This window comes from Odontomachus brunneus, unplaced genomic scaffold, assembly GCF_010583005.1.
Source record: "Odontomachus brunneus isolate Ranch 3 - 2012 unplaced genomic scaffold, Obru_v1 Obru_scaffold_026, whole genome shotgun sequence".
In the NCBI taxonomy this organism is placed as follows: domain Eukaryota; kingdom Metazoa; phylum Arthropoda; class Insecta; order Hymenoptera; family Formicidae; genus Odontomachus; species Odontomachus brunneus.
This window is the reverse complement of record NW_022639476.1, coordinates 347,865-364,349: the sequence shown is the minus strand read 5'-3', so window position 1 is coordinate 364,349 and position 16,485 is coordinate 347,865. Positions and strand designations below refer to the sequence as shown.

The following is a 16,485-nucleotide window of genomic DNA, read 5'->3' as shown; positions in this document are numbered from 1 at the left end:
ATATATATATATATATATATATATATATATATATATATATATATATATATATATATGTATGTATATTACATTCCTCCCTTCTTCCCTCTCTCTCTCTCTCTCTCTCTTTCTTCTCCCTCCCTTCCTCAAAGGATTTCCTGTGCAGGAAATACGATTCTCGATGGAGACGTCCTTCGCCCGGAGTCTCGCGTTCGTTTCCTTCTTTCCCTTCCTCTTGCTCCCGTCCTTCGCAATCTCCTCTTCCTCCTCTCTCCCTTGGCCGATTTTTTTATAGCGAGAAGACACCCTCTTTTTCTCGCTCTTCCTCTTGTTCGAAATCTTCGCATTAATATCACAATGGAATCTTAATAACGCGTTATTGCGGCGAATTAGAATGACTGTGAGTTTCCGTCGGAGAATCGACATTTTAACGGGCGTTATCCTCCGGTAAATCGATATAAGCGCGAGTCGTGAACATTCGCGAACGAACGCACCCCTCTAATCGCAATCCCTGATCTTCGGCGACCTTTCGCCCCGAGGCGAGAGGAGCTCAAGCAGCAACCAGCGATGACGGCGACGGCAGTCAGTCATTCTTGCGAACGATCCCAATTTCGTTTCTGACTCTCGGCCCCGTAATTCTCACCTCTAATTCTTCCTGCGACGCCGCGTCACACCGCGTCGAATCTCCTCCACCGTCGTTACTCGTGTAACACACCGACGTTCCTCCTCCCCGTGATACGAAACTATATCACGTCGCGAGGTGTCATCGTCGCAGAACTCGAGCGCAAAGGGTTCAATTCGCGGAGAAGGACAAGGAGGGTCGTCGGGATGGAGCAATGCAAAAACGATGAACAATGTATGTACGTATGTACGTACGCCTGCACGCACGCGACGCACCTTCGCGATACACGGACGACGCGGAAGATGCGAAAGAACGCACGATGGTGCAGCGTAAAGACATACGGTACGGATAGGCAAACAGAGTTGCGGAGAGGGTTGCGCGCGAGAGAGAGAGTGACTCACCTGTTGCCGAACGATATCGGGAAACGCGCGAGCACACCGCACTCATAGACTCTCTCACTTGGTCGAGAGCGGCGAGCGTGGAATAAGAGGAAGCGGAAGAAAAAGAAGAAGAAGAAGAAGAAGAAGAAGAAGAAGAAGAAGAAGAAGAAGAAGAAGAAGAAGAAGAAGAAGAAGAAGAAGAAGAAGAAGAAGAAGAAGAAGAAGAAGAAGAAGAAGAAGAAGAAGAAGAAGAAGAAGAAGAAGAAGAAGAAGAAGAAGAAGAAGAAGAAGAAGAAGAAGAAGAAGCGGCGGTGGTTGTTGAACAGGTGGGAAGAAGAGAGAGACGCGTCTCTCTTCCAAAGAGAAGAGAATCGAAGTAGCAGAGAGTGGTGGCCGATCCCTCGATCGGGGTCCGTCCGTTCGCTCGCTTCCTGGCGTTTTACGCGATGGATGAACGGCGACGCCGACGGCGGCGAGCTGTCGAGCGCGGATGGCACGCGCCCGTTGTACGCCGCGCCGATGCGCCGTGATGCGTCTCGCGGACACACTGGCGCTACCGGAGGAGAAGAGGATCCTGTTATCCTGTAAACAGGCCCCTTCCCCTACTCACCCTCGTTTCCAACCACCCGCCGACACCGTCGCCACCAGCGCGTTCCAACGACGACGTCGACGTCGACGTCGACGACGGCGGCGGCGGCGGCGGCGGCGGCGGCGGCGTTGGCGAAGGATACGCGCGTGCGCGTCCTATGTCTAGCCTGGCTCTCCGCTCGGCTCAGGTCCTCGCCCGGCTCTGGCCAGGGTGTAGGCCTCTAGCCTGGAAATTATAGGTCTGGGCTGCAGGTACATTGGTTGGTACGGTTGGTTAGGTGGGTAGGTAGCTAGCTGTTGGATATACAGCGGGGCTGTACCAGGGATGTATGATTGGGGAGAACGAAGGATACGAGAGATAGGGGTTGCTCCCGAGGTTCCCTCTCTGCGAGGTGTGGTGCGGTGCGCCGCTTCGCTCCGCACCGAAAAACCTGCCTGCATCAATACGCCCGACCGCCTTGTCTCTATCAGCTGAGATGTGACGAACACTTCTCCAGGCTGGCTGGCTGGCTGGTCTTATTCTGATTATCCGACATGATTCACCTACGACCTACCGACTGAATGACCGAACAAAAGCAGCGCTGACGAGTGGATCGCGGAATAGTTCGTCTTTTCAATGGTGCTTCACGCGTTCGTTCCAAAGGGCCACATTTCGAGACCGCGTTCTTTTGAGATTCGAAAATTAACACAGGGGCATGTTGATCGTGCATTTCATTTGTTTATGAAAGAATGGAAAAGAGATCGCAAAATGTTCCTTTTAGAATATAGCTATTTTTTCTCTTTCGATTTTCGTCGAAATTGGGAAAATATTTCGGTTATTGCAAAAAAGACATGTATAATTTAGAGGAACGTCTTTAACATCCCTTATAGAAATACTAAGAATGGAGCTTAATACTAAGAAATACTAAGGAAATAATACTAAGAATAATACTAATACTGGAAATACTAAGTTGGAGCTTTTTGGACATTCATCCCTTACAGAAATATCATACTAAGAATCATTGATAATTACTTATTTTCAGTATTAAAAATACTGGGTAATAAGTAATTATCAATGATTCTTAGTATGATATTTCTATAAGGGATGAATGTCCAAAAAGCTCCAACTTCGAAATTCTGAAAAATTCGCGAGCTTATCTCGGTGTCCTTTAATCGTCATCACATGAGGATCTAACAATATGGAATTACTCAAGTAACGAGAAGATAAGTAAAGACGATATTTCTCGGAGCCTGATAATCCTCTGATATCGACTAAAATGTGCACGCGAAGAGAATCAGAAGGGGAAAGAAAATTCGGTTAAGCCGACTGATTAGGATCGAGCGGCTTGTTCGGAATTTTGCGAGTTGAATAAACGCAATCTCGGGGACGGTTTATCCCTTCATGGTGCCCTTCTTCGACGCACACCTGACGCTTCCCAATATCATTATCGCGGCAAGAACGGCGCGAAAATAAATACGTAACGAGTAGATCTATCCGGGCTGTTTCGTCAGAATCGATTAGACTTTGGGATCGCATCATGTGTCCATTGAATCTCTTCTTTGTCGTGTCTATTATTATGACTCTTCAGAATGCTGACGCGATCGACGAGTTCGCCGCGACGAAGGAAGGTTAACGAGAGTGAGAAAGAGAGGTCTGGTCTGTCGCGAATGACGCAAGTCCGGAATTACGTTTCGTCTCGTCTTTCGTTGCGACGCCCTTCGAGGAGAATTTCGACCTCTACAGGACGGACTCGGACGTCACTCGTCATTGTCATTACCGTTGTTGTGACAATCATGTTCGGTGTTAAGATAAAAGTACATGCCTATTTCTGGATATTCTTATTTTAGTTTTCAAAGACGACATTTCATCTTTTAACATAGAATATATGTGCATATATTCTATATTGAACATTTATACATTCGTATATTTATATATTTATATATTCGTATATCAGAGGATTAGGTGTACTGAGAGAAAAAATAATGATATAACTAAAATAATTGATAAAAAAAACTAAAATTGTAGTCGTTTTAGCCCTAACCGTATTTTTAGTTCTTTCAATACGAAAATGGTAGTACTAACACGTATATAAAGTTATTATCGCTAAAATTATAGTAGGTTTTAATAAAAAAAAGATCTTGTCTATAATTTATATTAATTATTTCTCCACGTGATCATAGTTACAAATACTAGACACTTTTTTCTCGTTGTCAATGTACATATCCGAGCATTTGTTTTTTACCTTACTTCGATTATTTGATACTCCGCATTGTAGCGGAGTTCGTCTTGCCCGGGAGTCAACGAACCGATCGAATTTTGCTCGTGATCATGCTATTGTGTCATCGGCGAATACGTATTGTACATCTGCTTCCCGATCAGATCTCCCTCGATTTGTCTCCCAATCCTTTCGACCCTTTCCTCTCATCGGGGCGTTTCGGCTACGGTGAATTTATATTCTCTAATAAGATTTCGGACGCTCGAAAAGTCGCGCCCGATTGAGCGAATCGCGCGCCCCGTTGACCTAATTCGATTTGAATTCGATTAAATTCTCCCCCGCTCTCTCAAATATACGTTCCTCTCGGATTCGCGCGAGTTCTCCGTTTTGACTCTCATTCCTCTTGCCGCTCGTGTCCGCGGTATTTGCGATATTCAGTCGGCGTGACTTGCTGTCACTCTTTGCCGTCACTCTTAACCGGCATGCGAAGTCAACTTCGGATATTTGCGATTTCCGGAGATTAACAATGAGCGTGGGTGATGATAATGAGAAAACGAGTGGGTGCAGCATCCACCGTTCTTTCCATGCGTCCTCGAAATTCTATCGTGGGCGCATGAATAAATAGAGAAATTAATATCATGCACGCACACACATATACTGGGCCTCTCAAAATAAACGGATAGCATTATGACGGGACGGGCAAATGTCACTTGTTGAGGTCACTTTTCCGAGTATCAATATTAAATATCTTCTTAATCTCAGGATAAAATTAAAATTCCGTTAACGAGGTTGGCGGACGTGGCTCGTCGACACTTCCGAGGTTTAATTCGCAAGGGGCCCTTTCTTCAATGACGATTCAGTTCATCGATTGTTGCTACGCCTCGACAATTTTGCGACCGGAACGGAACTTTACCGCGAATTTATTATTCGTTGAATGCGAGATCGATTCAAGTTCCGTCCGGTCATACGAGATACGCGCGCGTGTGGCCAATTGGAAATAGCGGTGCAACATTTGCTAACACTATTAGCATACCCTTCATCACACGTCAATCCTGCTGGTTTCCCTGACCGATAGGTTGATAAGTGATGATGCATCATCGACCGATGACGAGTGATGTGTCTCTCTCTCTCTCTCTTTTTTCTTCATATGTAGAGTATTTTTCAGTATTCATATAGAATATCCAGATTTTTCTCCGCAATTTTTGTAGGAACATAGAACGGATTGAGGTGAACATAAAAATCCTATACTGTTTTGCGATATTCGCAATAATAGTCGAGATATTATATATATATATATATATATATATATATATATATATATATATATATATATATATCGCGTGCGTTTTCTCATAATGGAGATCCAAATAAACGAAATGCTCACTTTCTCTCCTTATACTGTGAAAGACCAATATTTAAAAAATAAAAAATATTTATTTGGTGAATACTGATAATATATATTTAAATTTAAATTTTTTTATACAAATAAAACAGAGCAAACTATTACTAAGTTGTACTACGTTAGTAGCTGCATCCTCTTCAAGATTCTTAAAATAATCTTTTAAAATAATAAAAATTTTCAAAATTAAGTACGTACTTACACAAGCATTAGTAGTTTTTTCACTTTAAATAATGACGAGATAGATCTCGTCTGTATCATTATTTATTTTGGTGATTTTTCTCTTATATTTCCGATTTGACTCACTTTCAATTCTATATTTTCTCTACAACAAAATGGTTGTATTTTTTTTATTTATTTTTCTTCGCTTTTATTTTCTATCAAACACACAGACAACCGCAAATTCAGGATAAAATAACAGAATTTTATTGATCCATTTATATGTGCTTATTCTTTCCACACGAGCCATTTTCTCGTTTTGTTTTTAATATGTTAAATTTCAGGACGCGAATGCAACGATACTTTATTGAAACGTTATGACGTAAAGTTGAGAGAAAGAGAGAAAGACAGTCCTTTGACGTGATTATTGAAAAACAAGTGTGTCCGGGAAACAACGGTCGTTGCGAACGAAGCAAAACTAATGTGTTGAACCATTATTCATTTTATTCATTTTATCCATTTTTCAAAATGCAAGCGTGCGGAATATCAGTATTGCTTCGACATCGTTATAATACCCTTCCCCACAGCGGAACTAACCGCGCATCGTCGTAACGCCAGAATTAATCATCATTTTCCGGTATCTTGTCGCATTAAATTCTAATCGCCTGTGGCAGCAGTTTGCCAGAATTGCGCGCTCGTACCACATAAACTTCTTTTAAAAATTTCTATCCCGCAGCTTTAACTTTTTTAATAAATCGTCCTTCAAACCGCGCATGAATATCGCGGCGTCTTTATCTCTATTTAAAACTTTAGAACGCGTAAGCATTCGAAGACTTTCGACTAACAGAGAAAAAAAATTGGTTGGATTGACCAATTTCTAGTGAAATACGAACGAAAATTTCGGCTGATGTTACCAGAATTCTGTTTAAGTTAACCAGAAATCTTATTATTTAATAACTTCAATCGGAATTTATTTATATTTATTTATATTTACCAAAAATAGTTAGCAAAAATCTGCTTAACTTAACCAAACTTCTTTTTCCGTGCAAAGATTTAAAAGCGCGTTTTTCCAAAATATCTTTCAACATGTATAACAAATAGAAGAAGTAACAAATAAAAAAATACTTCGTCACATAGAATAAAAGAGAGAGAAAAGAAAATTACATAAAATATAAGAAAATAAAATAATATATAAGAATAATTAGAACAATTCGCGCGTCGTGAAATAATACCGATAGAATTGCGTAGAAGCATGTCGTTGTGGTGAAGAATTTGCAGGTGCCTCGGAATTTGCGTATCGCACAGTTGTATAAATGCGACCTACGTATTTCGCATACATATTCGCGCGAGATAATATTTATTTATTTGCACATATTTGTGCGTCACGCAGATGAGCAATATTTTTCAGACATTCGAAGAGAAACCAAATACAAGACGGCAATTCAGTATTAAACATAGCAAAATAGTTAAACGTGATGAGAAATGAGAACAAAGTTTTACCGTAAAATAGATATAAAAAGGTAGTACCGACGCGCGCGCGCGCGCGCGCACTGAAAAAATAGGAAGAAAAGATCGAGTTAAATTGGCGATACGTTTCATTTATATATTTATTAGAAACAGTGAAAAAGAAATCGCAAAATGTTGCTTTTAAAACATAAGTATTTTTGAGTTTTATTATAAAATTAAAAAAATATTGCGCACACACAGATATAAAAATAAAAAGAAAAGTCCGATTCACAAGAATAGCCAAATATATTTTTGAACATCTCAAAATTATGTATCAATATTCTTCATCGTAAACACGTGCCATGACAACTTATTCTATGTCAACCTTGCTCGTATCATAATTTAGCCCATTTCAACTTAACTTCGCATCGATATAACATGTTTGTATGTCGATTATTACAGAAAGAATATACGATTTCAATATGAATCGTTTCTGAAATAAAAACATATAAGAAGGTTGTTTCTGTCGTATTTATATAGTTTGTTTCAACAATTATTTGAAAGGTTTTACACGCGCGTCGGAATTCGGAAGTGTCAACTTTTCTTCTAGTCTGACTTTATCTACGGTTGGGAAAATGCGCGTGCATGCCTAACAGCGCCCACTGCGGAAAAGCGAGATGCACGCGAAAGATGCATCTGATGGCGATGCATGCTTTGCGTTCACCGTCTTTATCAACGTCAACCAATTAACCGACCGATCAGTCACAACCAACCGACCAATCGATCAACCCCTTCTAAACTCTTCTCTCGACAGTAAATATTATTAATTTCTTTCTACATGGGTGGCATCGGTTCCCGTATAATGGACTTCGTCTGCAAGCCTAACTTCATCTTCATATTACAATATTGGGCACGAAGGTTGGCTATGTGTTATTCTCTGCGTGATTGCTATCGATCCCCCCGTTACACCCTCCGTTACTGCCATTCTGTTCTCTCGCGCGCGTTATTTTTCTAACCTCTCGTCGCTTCCCGTTACCTTATTGAACTATGTAACGAATAAGTACAAAAACTAACCTGGCAGAAATCGAATCGACTGTGCAACAAAGACCACCTCCAAATAGTACAATTTCTCTATCTCTCACTAACATTCTACGGTAAGATATATAGCCTGATTTTTTATTCGAGTAATATAAGAAAGATTATGTGTGTGTGTGTGACCACAGATTCTATTTAGAGGGGCCTAATATAATTCTTAATGACAAAACGTTATCGTCGCGTTATGCAGTTTTTCTCTCTACTATATATCACATCTACACAACAACAACGTTAACAACATTGTTGCTAAAAGTCACCGAATATCTCAGTTTGAGATAATCGGGCAGAAATAAAGGCGGTGCTCGTTCTAGTTATATAGTTCAATACCATTGTCTCTTTTCACCCCACTAATGGCATACGGATAGGGCTTTGGAGAGAGTTTCCAGTAGTTGCACACAAGAGTTATCTTTCGCTCCCGCTCTGTGTTCTCGCACGTATGTAAACATCTCTTGTCATCGTGCGATAGTACTGTTCCCGGTCATTTTTCTGTCGCATCGTGTTTCCTCATTGTCCGAAAGACGCTGCAGGAGAGCTGTCACAAAATCTTCTCTCCTTCGCCTCCCCTGCGGAGAGAGACATGCCAACACCATCGTACGTCGCACTGTATGCGACCTGTCAACATAACCTCCACGTAAAGCAGCAGTACGGCTGTCATAAAATCTTCTTGATATTATCGTCTGTTTCAGTAGACGTTTACACAGAGTAGATGGTTCAATCCAGCTCGATGACGACGAGGAATATTACAAAAACACGCGGCAGCGATACACCTCTGTTCCAAACACAGACAGGCTAGATGTGAGTTATCAAGCACTTAATTTTATTCTATTTTTCTCGCTTGTAAGAACGTATTCCATATATCTGGACGATATTTCTAGAGACACTTAAAAAATAGACTATAAATGAGAGGTCTTGTAAGAATGAATAAATACTGACAAGTATATATACATATGTCTTTCTTTAATAGAAACATCATATATTTGGATATAAATATACTTACCCTTGGGTATCCTAGGGTACCGCTGTATCAAAAGTACTAATATCCTAATTGTAATACTAGAAATTAGAGAAGATCAATTTATTGTCCTTTTTTTCTTGATTCTATTCAGATTCTTCAGAACCAGCCACTTGTTGTCATCGATCCTTTTATTAGATTGAATCCTCAGATTTCTTATATTCTACCTTGTATTTATACGTTTCTCTCTTTATATATATTAGACGTTTTCATTATTTATTACACATTAGTAACTTTGTGACATTTTTCAGAAACATGAGATAAATTTCACCACCAAACAAGCCTGTGAACTAACAAATAAGTCCAGCAAACAGAATTTGTCCATCACGTCTATGATACAGAAGAGAACCATTGGGCCTGCCTTCAATACAGTTGATAAATGTTGGATAAACAATAATTATTTACCTAATAGATTTGATGTGATAAATCAGTACAACAGTAAAATATTCTGCGGTTCACACTCCAAAGACGGAAGGCTCTTTCTTACTGCCAGCCAAGGTATAATGCTTCTTTCTAACATTGCATGTATGAAATATGCGTTTTATTTACAGCTTCTCGTGTGAAATCCAGCGTTCTTTATCCTGCATCTAATCATGTGTCTTAACAGATAGATTGTTGCGAGTGTTCCATACATATGACGATCGATTCTTCCTGTGTAAGATAATACCCGCACAGGATGTTGGCTGGAGTATTTTAGATACCGCATTCAGTCCAGATGGTAGTACTATCGTGTATTCGAGTTGGTCTGAATGTTGTAAGTATCGTCAATATTGGATGAAATTGGATCCGTTTGTCTTCACCTTTTAGGCATTTCTTTTTCTTTTTTTTTTCCACTAGTATATCAATGCTCCGTGCTCGGAGATAACAACACGCACGAGATGCTGTCATTGAACCCTAATATACGGCGGTTTTGCGTATTCTCCGTGGTGTTTTCAAACGATGGGCGCGAAATTCTGGGTGGCGCGAACGATGGTTACCTCTACACGTACGACCGTGAATGCCATAAACGAGTCCTTCGGGTTTGTAAAATCGTGTAACGAGACGTTACGCACGTGTGCGCGTGCTCAAATTGTTGTACTCTAACATTGATTTGTCGATTTGTGTAGATCGCAGGGCATGATGCCGATATAAACGCTGTTACCTTTGCCGACCAAACCTCGCAGATCTTCTACAGTGCAGGCGACGACGGATTGTGCAAGGTATAATTGAGCCCGCGTCTGGGAAAGACCTCTTTTCTTTTTAACGGTACTGAAGTCTAATATTGCTAAGAGATCGTGATCGAAATGCTAAGACTCGATCGAATACGATTCTCAATGATACGCGCGCGACTATCGGAAACGTTGCTCGCTCTATATCACGTCTTCATTGTACTCCTGTCGTTTAGGTATGGGATAAGAGAATGGTAAGCGAAACTGATCCACGTCCGGTTGGAGTGTTGGCAGGTCATATGGACGGGATTACGTACATCGATTCCCGCGGCGACAGTCGGTATTTAATAACCAATTCTAAAGACCAAACTATCAAGTTGTGGGACGTGCGCGCGTTATCCGGCAAAACTGGCCAGACGAACACTCGCGAGGCTGTCTCAAACCAAAACTGGGATTACAGGTGGCAGAGTGCACCTAAACGATGTAAGTAGTTACTCGCTCAGGAAGAAAAATGAAAAAGAAAAAAAAGAGAAAATAATCGAGATAGAGTCACGGTATTTTATTTTTTTCCATGTTTTATTTTAAAATACTTCTAGTGTACAGGCCGGGAAATCTGCTAGAAGGCGACACTAGTATCATGACATATCGCGGCCATTGTGTACTGAAAACTCTGATCCGTTGTCGTTTCTCGCCAGCGGCCACTACTGGTCAAAGATATATTTACACGGGATGTTCGTCAGGTCGAATATTTAGTAAGTTTCTCGAATATAGTTTATACAACAGAGGAAACCTCGACGAAGTTTGATCATACGACTTTCGATTTTAGTATACGATCTTTTAACGGGAAAAATAGTGCGTATCTTGTTCGGTCATGGAACGTGCGTTCGTGACGTTAGCTGGCACCCATTTCATCCTCACCTCATTTCCACGTCTGTAAGTAAGAATTGTTCGACGCGATTAATGATCTGATCACCGCGAAACATCTATTAACTCGCTTTGTTACAGTGGGACTGTATGATTGCCAAGTGGCAATACAGATACAACGATCGCTACACGAACGACGATAATCTACCGGGGACGGTACGGCGGAGTGAAAGAATATACACGCAACAAGCGGGACCTCGGTTTTTAACGTGACTTGTGTAATATTTTCTTTTTCTTTCTTTTCCAATTGTTTTACTCTTCATGAAATTGAATGGCTATTCTTTCTTTCCATTACTATTGAGAAGGTAGACGCAATGATTGTCGTTAGCGCGACAATTTTGATTCTCCGTGAGCGCGAGAATATACGTTTTACAAAAGACTGAGCGAATATTCTGTCGCGCGTTTATTTGCGATTGACGTGTTTCAGAAGAGATTTCCTCTATAACCATTCAATTTTCGTTTTACGATGCAAAAATGTGCATGTAACGGTCAGAGCTTCCTCTCCAACTTGCGTCGTTTTATACTGTGAAGAAGTGAGGTACTCTGCTATCGTCGACGTTTCGTTTTTGGGAATGTAAAACGTTTGATTTTTTATAACTATAGGTGTCAGATATATCTTATGTATTTGATAGGACGACAACATATTATCTTTTATTGTTTTATGTATAGACTTTGATTAATATAATATTTCGGTCGGCTTTTAATCTTAAGTTGGGATTTTCACTTTGTAAACTTGTGGTCGTTGCTTGAAACTTGTTTCGCGTGAGACGCTCTGACTGATTGTAAACTTAGATCTAAGTTTCTCTGAGATAAATTTCAAGCAATGGTTATAAATACAGGGCTGGGACCATTTGGACAGAGCCCTCAAATGAATTGGACAAGTTTCGAAAGAGTGTCTTGTCCAAAGCTAAATGGATCGCCTTTTCTCACTATGTAAAGTAAGTTTTCATCAAACATATGCATAATTATCTAAATTGGATGCGATTGTCACTTCGTACTCTATAAAATCTACTTTAAAGGTCCCACAATTGATGACAGGATGCGAGAAACGAGAGAAAAAATTCCACCTGTAATTTTGTGCCGTTCTAATACTAAAAAGAATTTCAAGCGACATATATACACCAGAAATCGTATATGCCCTTATATAATATTTTAATTAAAATTATAGTGTTAAATTATTTGTATAGTTAAATTATTTCTATAGTAATTGGAAGAAGGTTACAAACATTTTTTAAATGAGTTTTGCAACGCATCCGTATTCAATAAGAGGATATGTTTTTTGAGTAATTTTCAGAAAATAAATTTTCCTATTAGATATCGAATGCATTCTAAAATTCATCAGAGATTGAGACTGTGATTAAGGTGCAATAGTGTTGGCTGTGATTTGCGACCTTACACATATTTACATTTGAGGTCGAAAAAGATTCGTGGAAATTGTAAATGGTAAATAACTGTTAAGGCATATATGACGTTCGGTGTAATTATAATATTATATATATATCCTGATTAGTAAAGTATTCTTTTACCAGCCGCTGAATCTACCGCGAATTATAAATGGTTCAAAGTTGGATATACAGTGAGCGAACAAACAACGAACGAACAGCGAACATCTGTGATATATTTGCGCCCATCTTGCGCATAAATTTTCTTTGATAAATCGCATTAAACCGGCCGAATGCAAATAAGACGTTCTGTTCGGATTTGTTAAGACATACACATTTTTTAAATCGTAAAACGAAAACGAATGTTACCAAGTTGTTCGATCGCTTAATGTTTATCCATGTTTAGATCAAGTCAAGAGACTATGATATACGAAGTTGTGAAATCAAACTCGTGTACATTTTTATATGAACTTTATACACGAACTGCAGTAGTCAGTCGCAATATTTTTATATAGACATCATGATATTTCGGCAAAAGTAAACGCAAATTCGGCCAGTTTACATTAAACCAACCGGATTTTCGACATTACCAAAATTTGATAACGGTGTATATAATTGTGAGTTATCTTCAACGCAAATTCAAGAAATGTACTTTATTATTCTAAGTAGATTTTATGGCCGTTTGATGTATATACAGTGACATATGTCCCGAGATAGGCGATCCACGTTTGGACTCGATTGTTAACCATAATTAATTGTACATATTTATCGCAAAAAGTGTAGCATATTTTTGGTTTAATAAAAATATAATTATTAAATCAATCGGTAGGTATTTAATCTTACAGCTCTTTTGGAGAAAAATAAAGAATTGTGTATTTTTAGAATTATTTCTTTTGCTTAGGACATAATTCAATTGCAAAAATAAAAATACTTTTTTAATTTTTAACTTTTTTAATTTTTTACTAATTTAATTTAATTTGATTCTCTCTCTCTCTCTCTCTTTCTTTCTGCTAAATTAACTAAATTCCTTTTCACAAAAAATACCAGTTAACGCATTAAAGTTTGACATTAATTCTTGTAATTTAGCGCATGCAGTAATTACGTAAGGTGCAATCTAACACGTTCGTGCAATGCACTCGCTGTACTATATTAAATTCCACGAGCAACAAGATCTCTAAACCGACGTGACCTTTTACGTATAGAAGCCACGTAAAGTACACGATAATTTATTTAACTCGTGAAAAAAGGCAAGAATTTGGAAGCCGCACAACTCCTAATCCAACGATTCGTTATAATGCTTATATGGCTCGAGTTTTTCGAATATTGTGTCGATAATTACACGAGTCGTTAAATAATTCACACATACATATTCGAGAAAATTTACATGTTTATTTTATTATTGTAAGACTTATTAATATTTTTAACTGTTCGACGGACTTGAATGATTGCAATTGATTGTAAATGATTACAATTGTACTTCTTTCTCTCGTTTTACGATTTGACATTGTTACACTATTGTCACTTAGATCCGTATTAATAGTCGTTACTTGAGATACTCTAATTTTAATTTAGAGTTAGATGTGAATTTTTTAGTTCAATTAAAATTATTGACATTATGTCACGTGTATCATGTGATTCAACTAAAAAAAATCTAAGATCCTATTCTAAATTCAGATTTCGGTATCTCACGTAAGATAAAGTTCAAGTAACGACTATTAATACGGATCTAAGACTCTTATTAATAGTTATTACTTGAAATTTGTCACATGTAAGATAAGCGTGTCAAATCATGACTATTGACACAGATTTTAATATTTCATGCAAGTCGTCGTAATAAGATAGATATCATAATTAGATTAACTTACCTTCTAATGTTAAAATTTACTTTGATATTAGATCTTTAGCATCCTGCGTGATACTTTTGATCGTGTATTCTCTCTCGTGATTTCTTCCAGCATTCATATGCAAGTAAATTGCGCGTTTGTGATGAACCTGTACTTGACATCATATTCTAACATTTTCCAACGCGCATACAAGTCTAATTAGTCTAATTATTTTAAAGTGCAAAAATTATATTACTCGAACCATGTAATCAGTGACACATATTCCACGGGGTTTCGCATATAAATAATTTAATGTACAATTGTTTTACGGAGACAAAGGCGGATGTCTTTCCGACACTTTTCCAAATATAGCTATTATTTTCCAAATATGTGCACGAAGAAGCGCGCGCTAAGAGACAGAGAAAGAGAGAGAGAGAGAGAGAGAGATTTTATTGGATAAAACGTATATTCGTATACATGACGATATATATTTCCCTTGAGCATCAAAGGAGCCTTGGATTAAGATTTTTCTGCCAGAACGCGACTCGATTCATGTCGTTGAATTGTCGTTGACTTATTCGGATCTATGCGAGTCGTCACAAAAGAATGACAGAAAATTAACTTTCCATAAACGGAGCCAATTTTTAACATAATACATCTACCGTACAAGGATGCAACGATGAGGTAATTATTTCGCAAATTATCACCAGCAGTTCTCATACTGTTGCAAATATAGCGATGATTATTAATGCGCACAAGGATAAACGATAACCGGCGTAAGATCTAACAAACACAGAATATATTGACTGATTATTGATAAGGACAGTATTGACTGATATATTGACCTTGTTATTAAGAACGACATGATAATGCGTTTCTCTCTGTAGTCGTCGTGCGCTCGGGATCGCGCCAGAGGTGTTGCTTCCGAACGGCATCTCTGAGCGTTATCTAGGAAGGGGAGAGTGTCGTGAGCGTGGAGCGTCAGGTAGCTCAGTGATTTAGAGCAGTCGCCCGGCAAGCGAAAGACCCTCGGGTTCGAGTCCCGGCCTAGTAGCAGAACCGCGCTCTCGATATTTTTCTCTTTCTGGAACGAAAAGATACGCAGATCTCGAACGCACGGCGTGCCGCCACCACCTAGTGTGCCCTTCTCCTTCTATACGATGCTGTATATATTATCACGGCTGTCAACTCATCTATAAACACAATTTGTTTATTGCGCATTTCCTTCTCTTGAGTAAGAATCAAGAAACTTGTATTTGCAATGTGAAACTATATAACTATATACTATATAACCGTAGATTTTTCGCTTGTAAAATATTATTGCCATTTTTTCATAAATCAATTTTTACAGGAACACAAAGGATGATTTCTCGTGTTCTGCTCTATTTTCTCTGCACACTACGGGCTTCCTCGCTTGCAGCAGGTCTATCGATTTTTCGCGATGTAGTGTCCGAAATGAAGAGAAACAGACGTCTCCTTCCCCCATCGAGACGGATCAAGGATTTCTACAAATGATTAATGCAATGTTGTGTCGTCGCACTTCACGATGGATCCGTCGCATCTAGATAAGGCGATAACAATAATTGTTGAACAAACGCCTTGTATTCCACCTCCTCGTCCTTTCGTCTCCCGGACCTCGTGGTAAATCGATAGCGCTTCAAGGTAACCTGCAGCGGTGCTAGTCGCTCAGATATAATCGGAAACGATTCTTTTCTTCCACTCTTCGCTTTTCGCGTCTTTCCATGTGGTGGGTAAGTACCGCCCGCGCCGTTACCTACTTTAACGCGCACACCACCCGCTACCCCACCATCCGTACTTACGTTGGTGACGAGCGAATGATGTAACATAATAAAGTCCAGCCGGATTATAAACTTGAGCGAGTTTTCCTTGTCGTGAGACGAAGACCCACGGAGCCGTCGTCAGTCGCGTCACAGTCCTCGTCGTTGTCGCCGCGAGCTTGCCGGTGGCTGATAACAGATTCGCCGATTCCTTCGACGAACCATTCAGCGCCTGACACCGCCCGCGACGAGTCTGATTTGCCTTACCTTTATGTGAAAATCCATCCGCGACACCCCTCGACGAGACACGTTTTCTGAATCGTACAGGTAACGTACTTTTCATTGTGTTTTACTGATTACTTATCTCTTTCTCTGCTATTTTTTATAAGAAGAAGAGGAAAACCAATTCGCCGATTTGCAATACATTTGTCCTTATTGCGTGACCCTTATAGAAATATCATACTAAGAATCATTGATAATTACTTATTTTCAGTATTAAAAATACTGGATAATAAGTAATTATCAATGATTCTTAATATGATATTTCTATAAGGG

General features: G+C 39.3%; 3 protein-coding genes across 21 annotated transcripts in view; 2 read left to right on the top strand and 1 right to left on the bottom strand.

Annotated features, from left to right (window-relative positions):
* LOC116842707 (SCY1-like protein 2) overlaps positions 1-1,134 on the bottom strand; it is a 23,824-nt gene extending 22,690 nt beyond the window's left edge. For 2 of the 3 annotated variants that reach the window (XM_032812284.1, XM_032812286.1), the window contains exon 1: positions 1,003-1,134. The gene's annotated coding sequence lies outside the window, so the exon portion shown is untranslated. Of the gene's footprint in view, positions 1-622; positions 935-1,002 lie in introns of those variants that run through there. The other variant, XM_032812285.1, reaches the window with a different exon arrangement.
* The window catches only part of LOC116842709 (DDB1- and CUL4-associated factor 11-like), a 34,067-nt gene extending 20,916 nt beyond the window's left edge, over positions 1-13,151 (top strand). For 7 of the 16 annotated variants that reach the window (XM_032812294.1, XM_032812288.1, XM_032812293.1 and 4 more), the window contains exons 3-11: positions 8,550-8,658; positions 9,127-9,373; positions 9,483-9,629; positions 9,713-9,894; positions 9,982-10,074; positions 10,260-10,506; positions 10,620-10,775; positions 10,850-10,956; positions 11,029-13,151. In XM_032812294.1, the coding sequence (XP_032668185.1) occupies positions 8,550-8,658; positions 9,127-9,373; positions 9,483-9,629; positions 9,713-9,894; positions 9,982-10,074; positions 10,260-10,506; positions 10,620-10,775; positions 10,850-10,956; positions 11,029-11,160 (1,420 nt within the window). In that variant the 3' untranslated portion in view covers positions 11,161-13,151. Of the gene's footprint in view, positions 1-7,452; positions 7,687-7,737; positions 7,923-8,303; positions 8,467-8,549; positions 8,659-9,126; positions 9,374-9,482; positions 9,630-9,712; positions 9,895-9,981; positions 10,075-10,259; positions 10,507-10,619; positions 10,776-10,849; positions 10,957-11,028 lie in introns of those variants that run through there. The other 9 variants (XR_004377762.1, XR_004377761.1, XM_032812295.1 and 6 more) reach the window with 9 other exon arrangements.
* A 2,007-nt stretch (positions 13,152-15,158) lies between these two features.
* The window catches only part of LOC116842712, a 19,795-nt gene continuing 18,468 nt past the window's right edge, over positions 15,159-16,485 (top strand). The window contains exons 1-2 of one of the 2 annotated variants that reach the window (XM_032812307.1): positions 15,159-15,386; positions 15,504-16,257. The gene's annotated coding sequence lies outside the window, so the exon portion shown is untranslated. The remainder of the gene's footprint in view (positions 15,387-15,503; positions 16,258-16,485) is intronic. The other variant, XM_032812305.1, reaches the window with a different exon arrangement.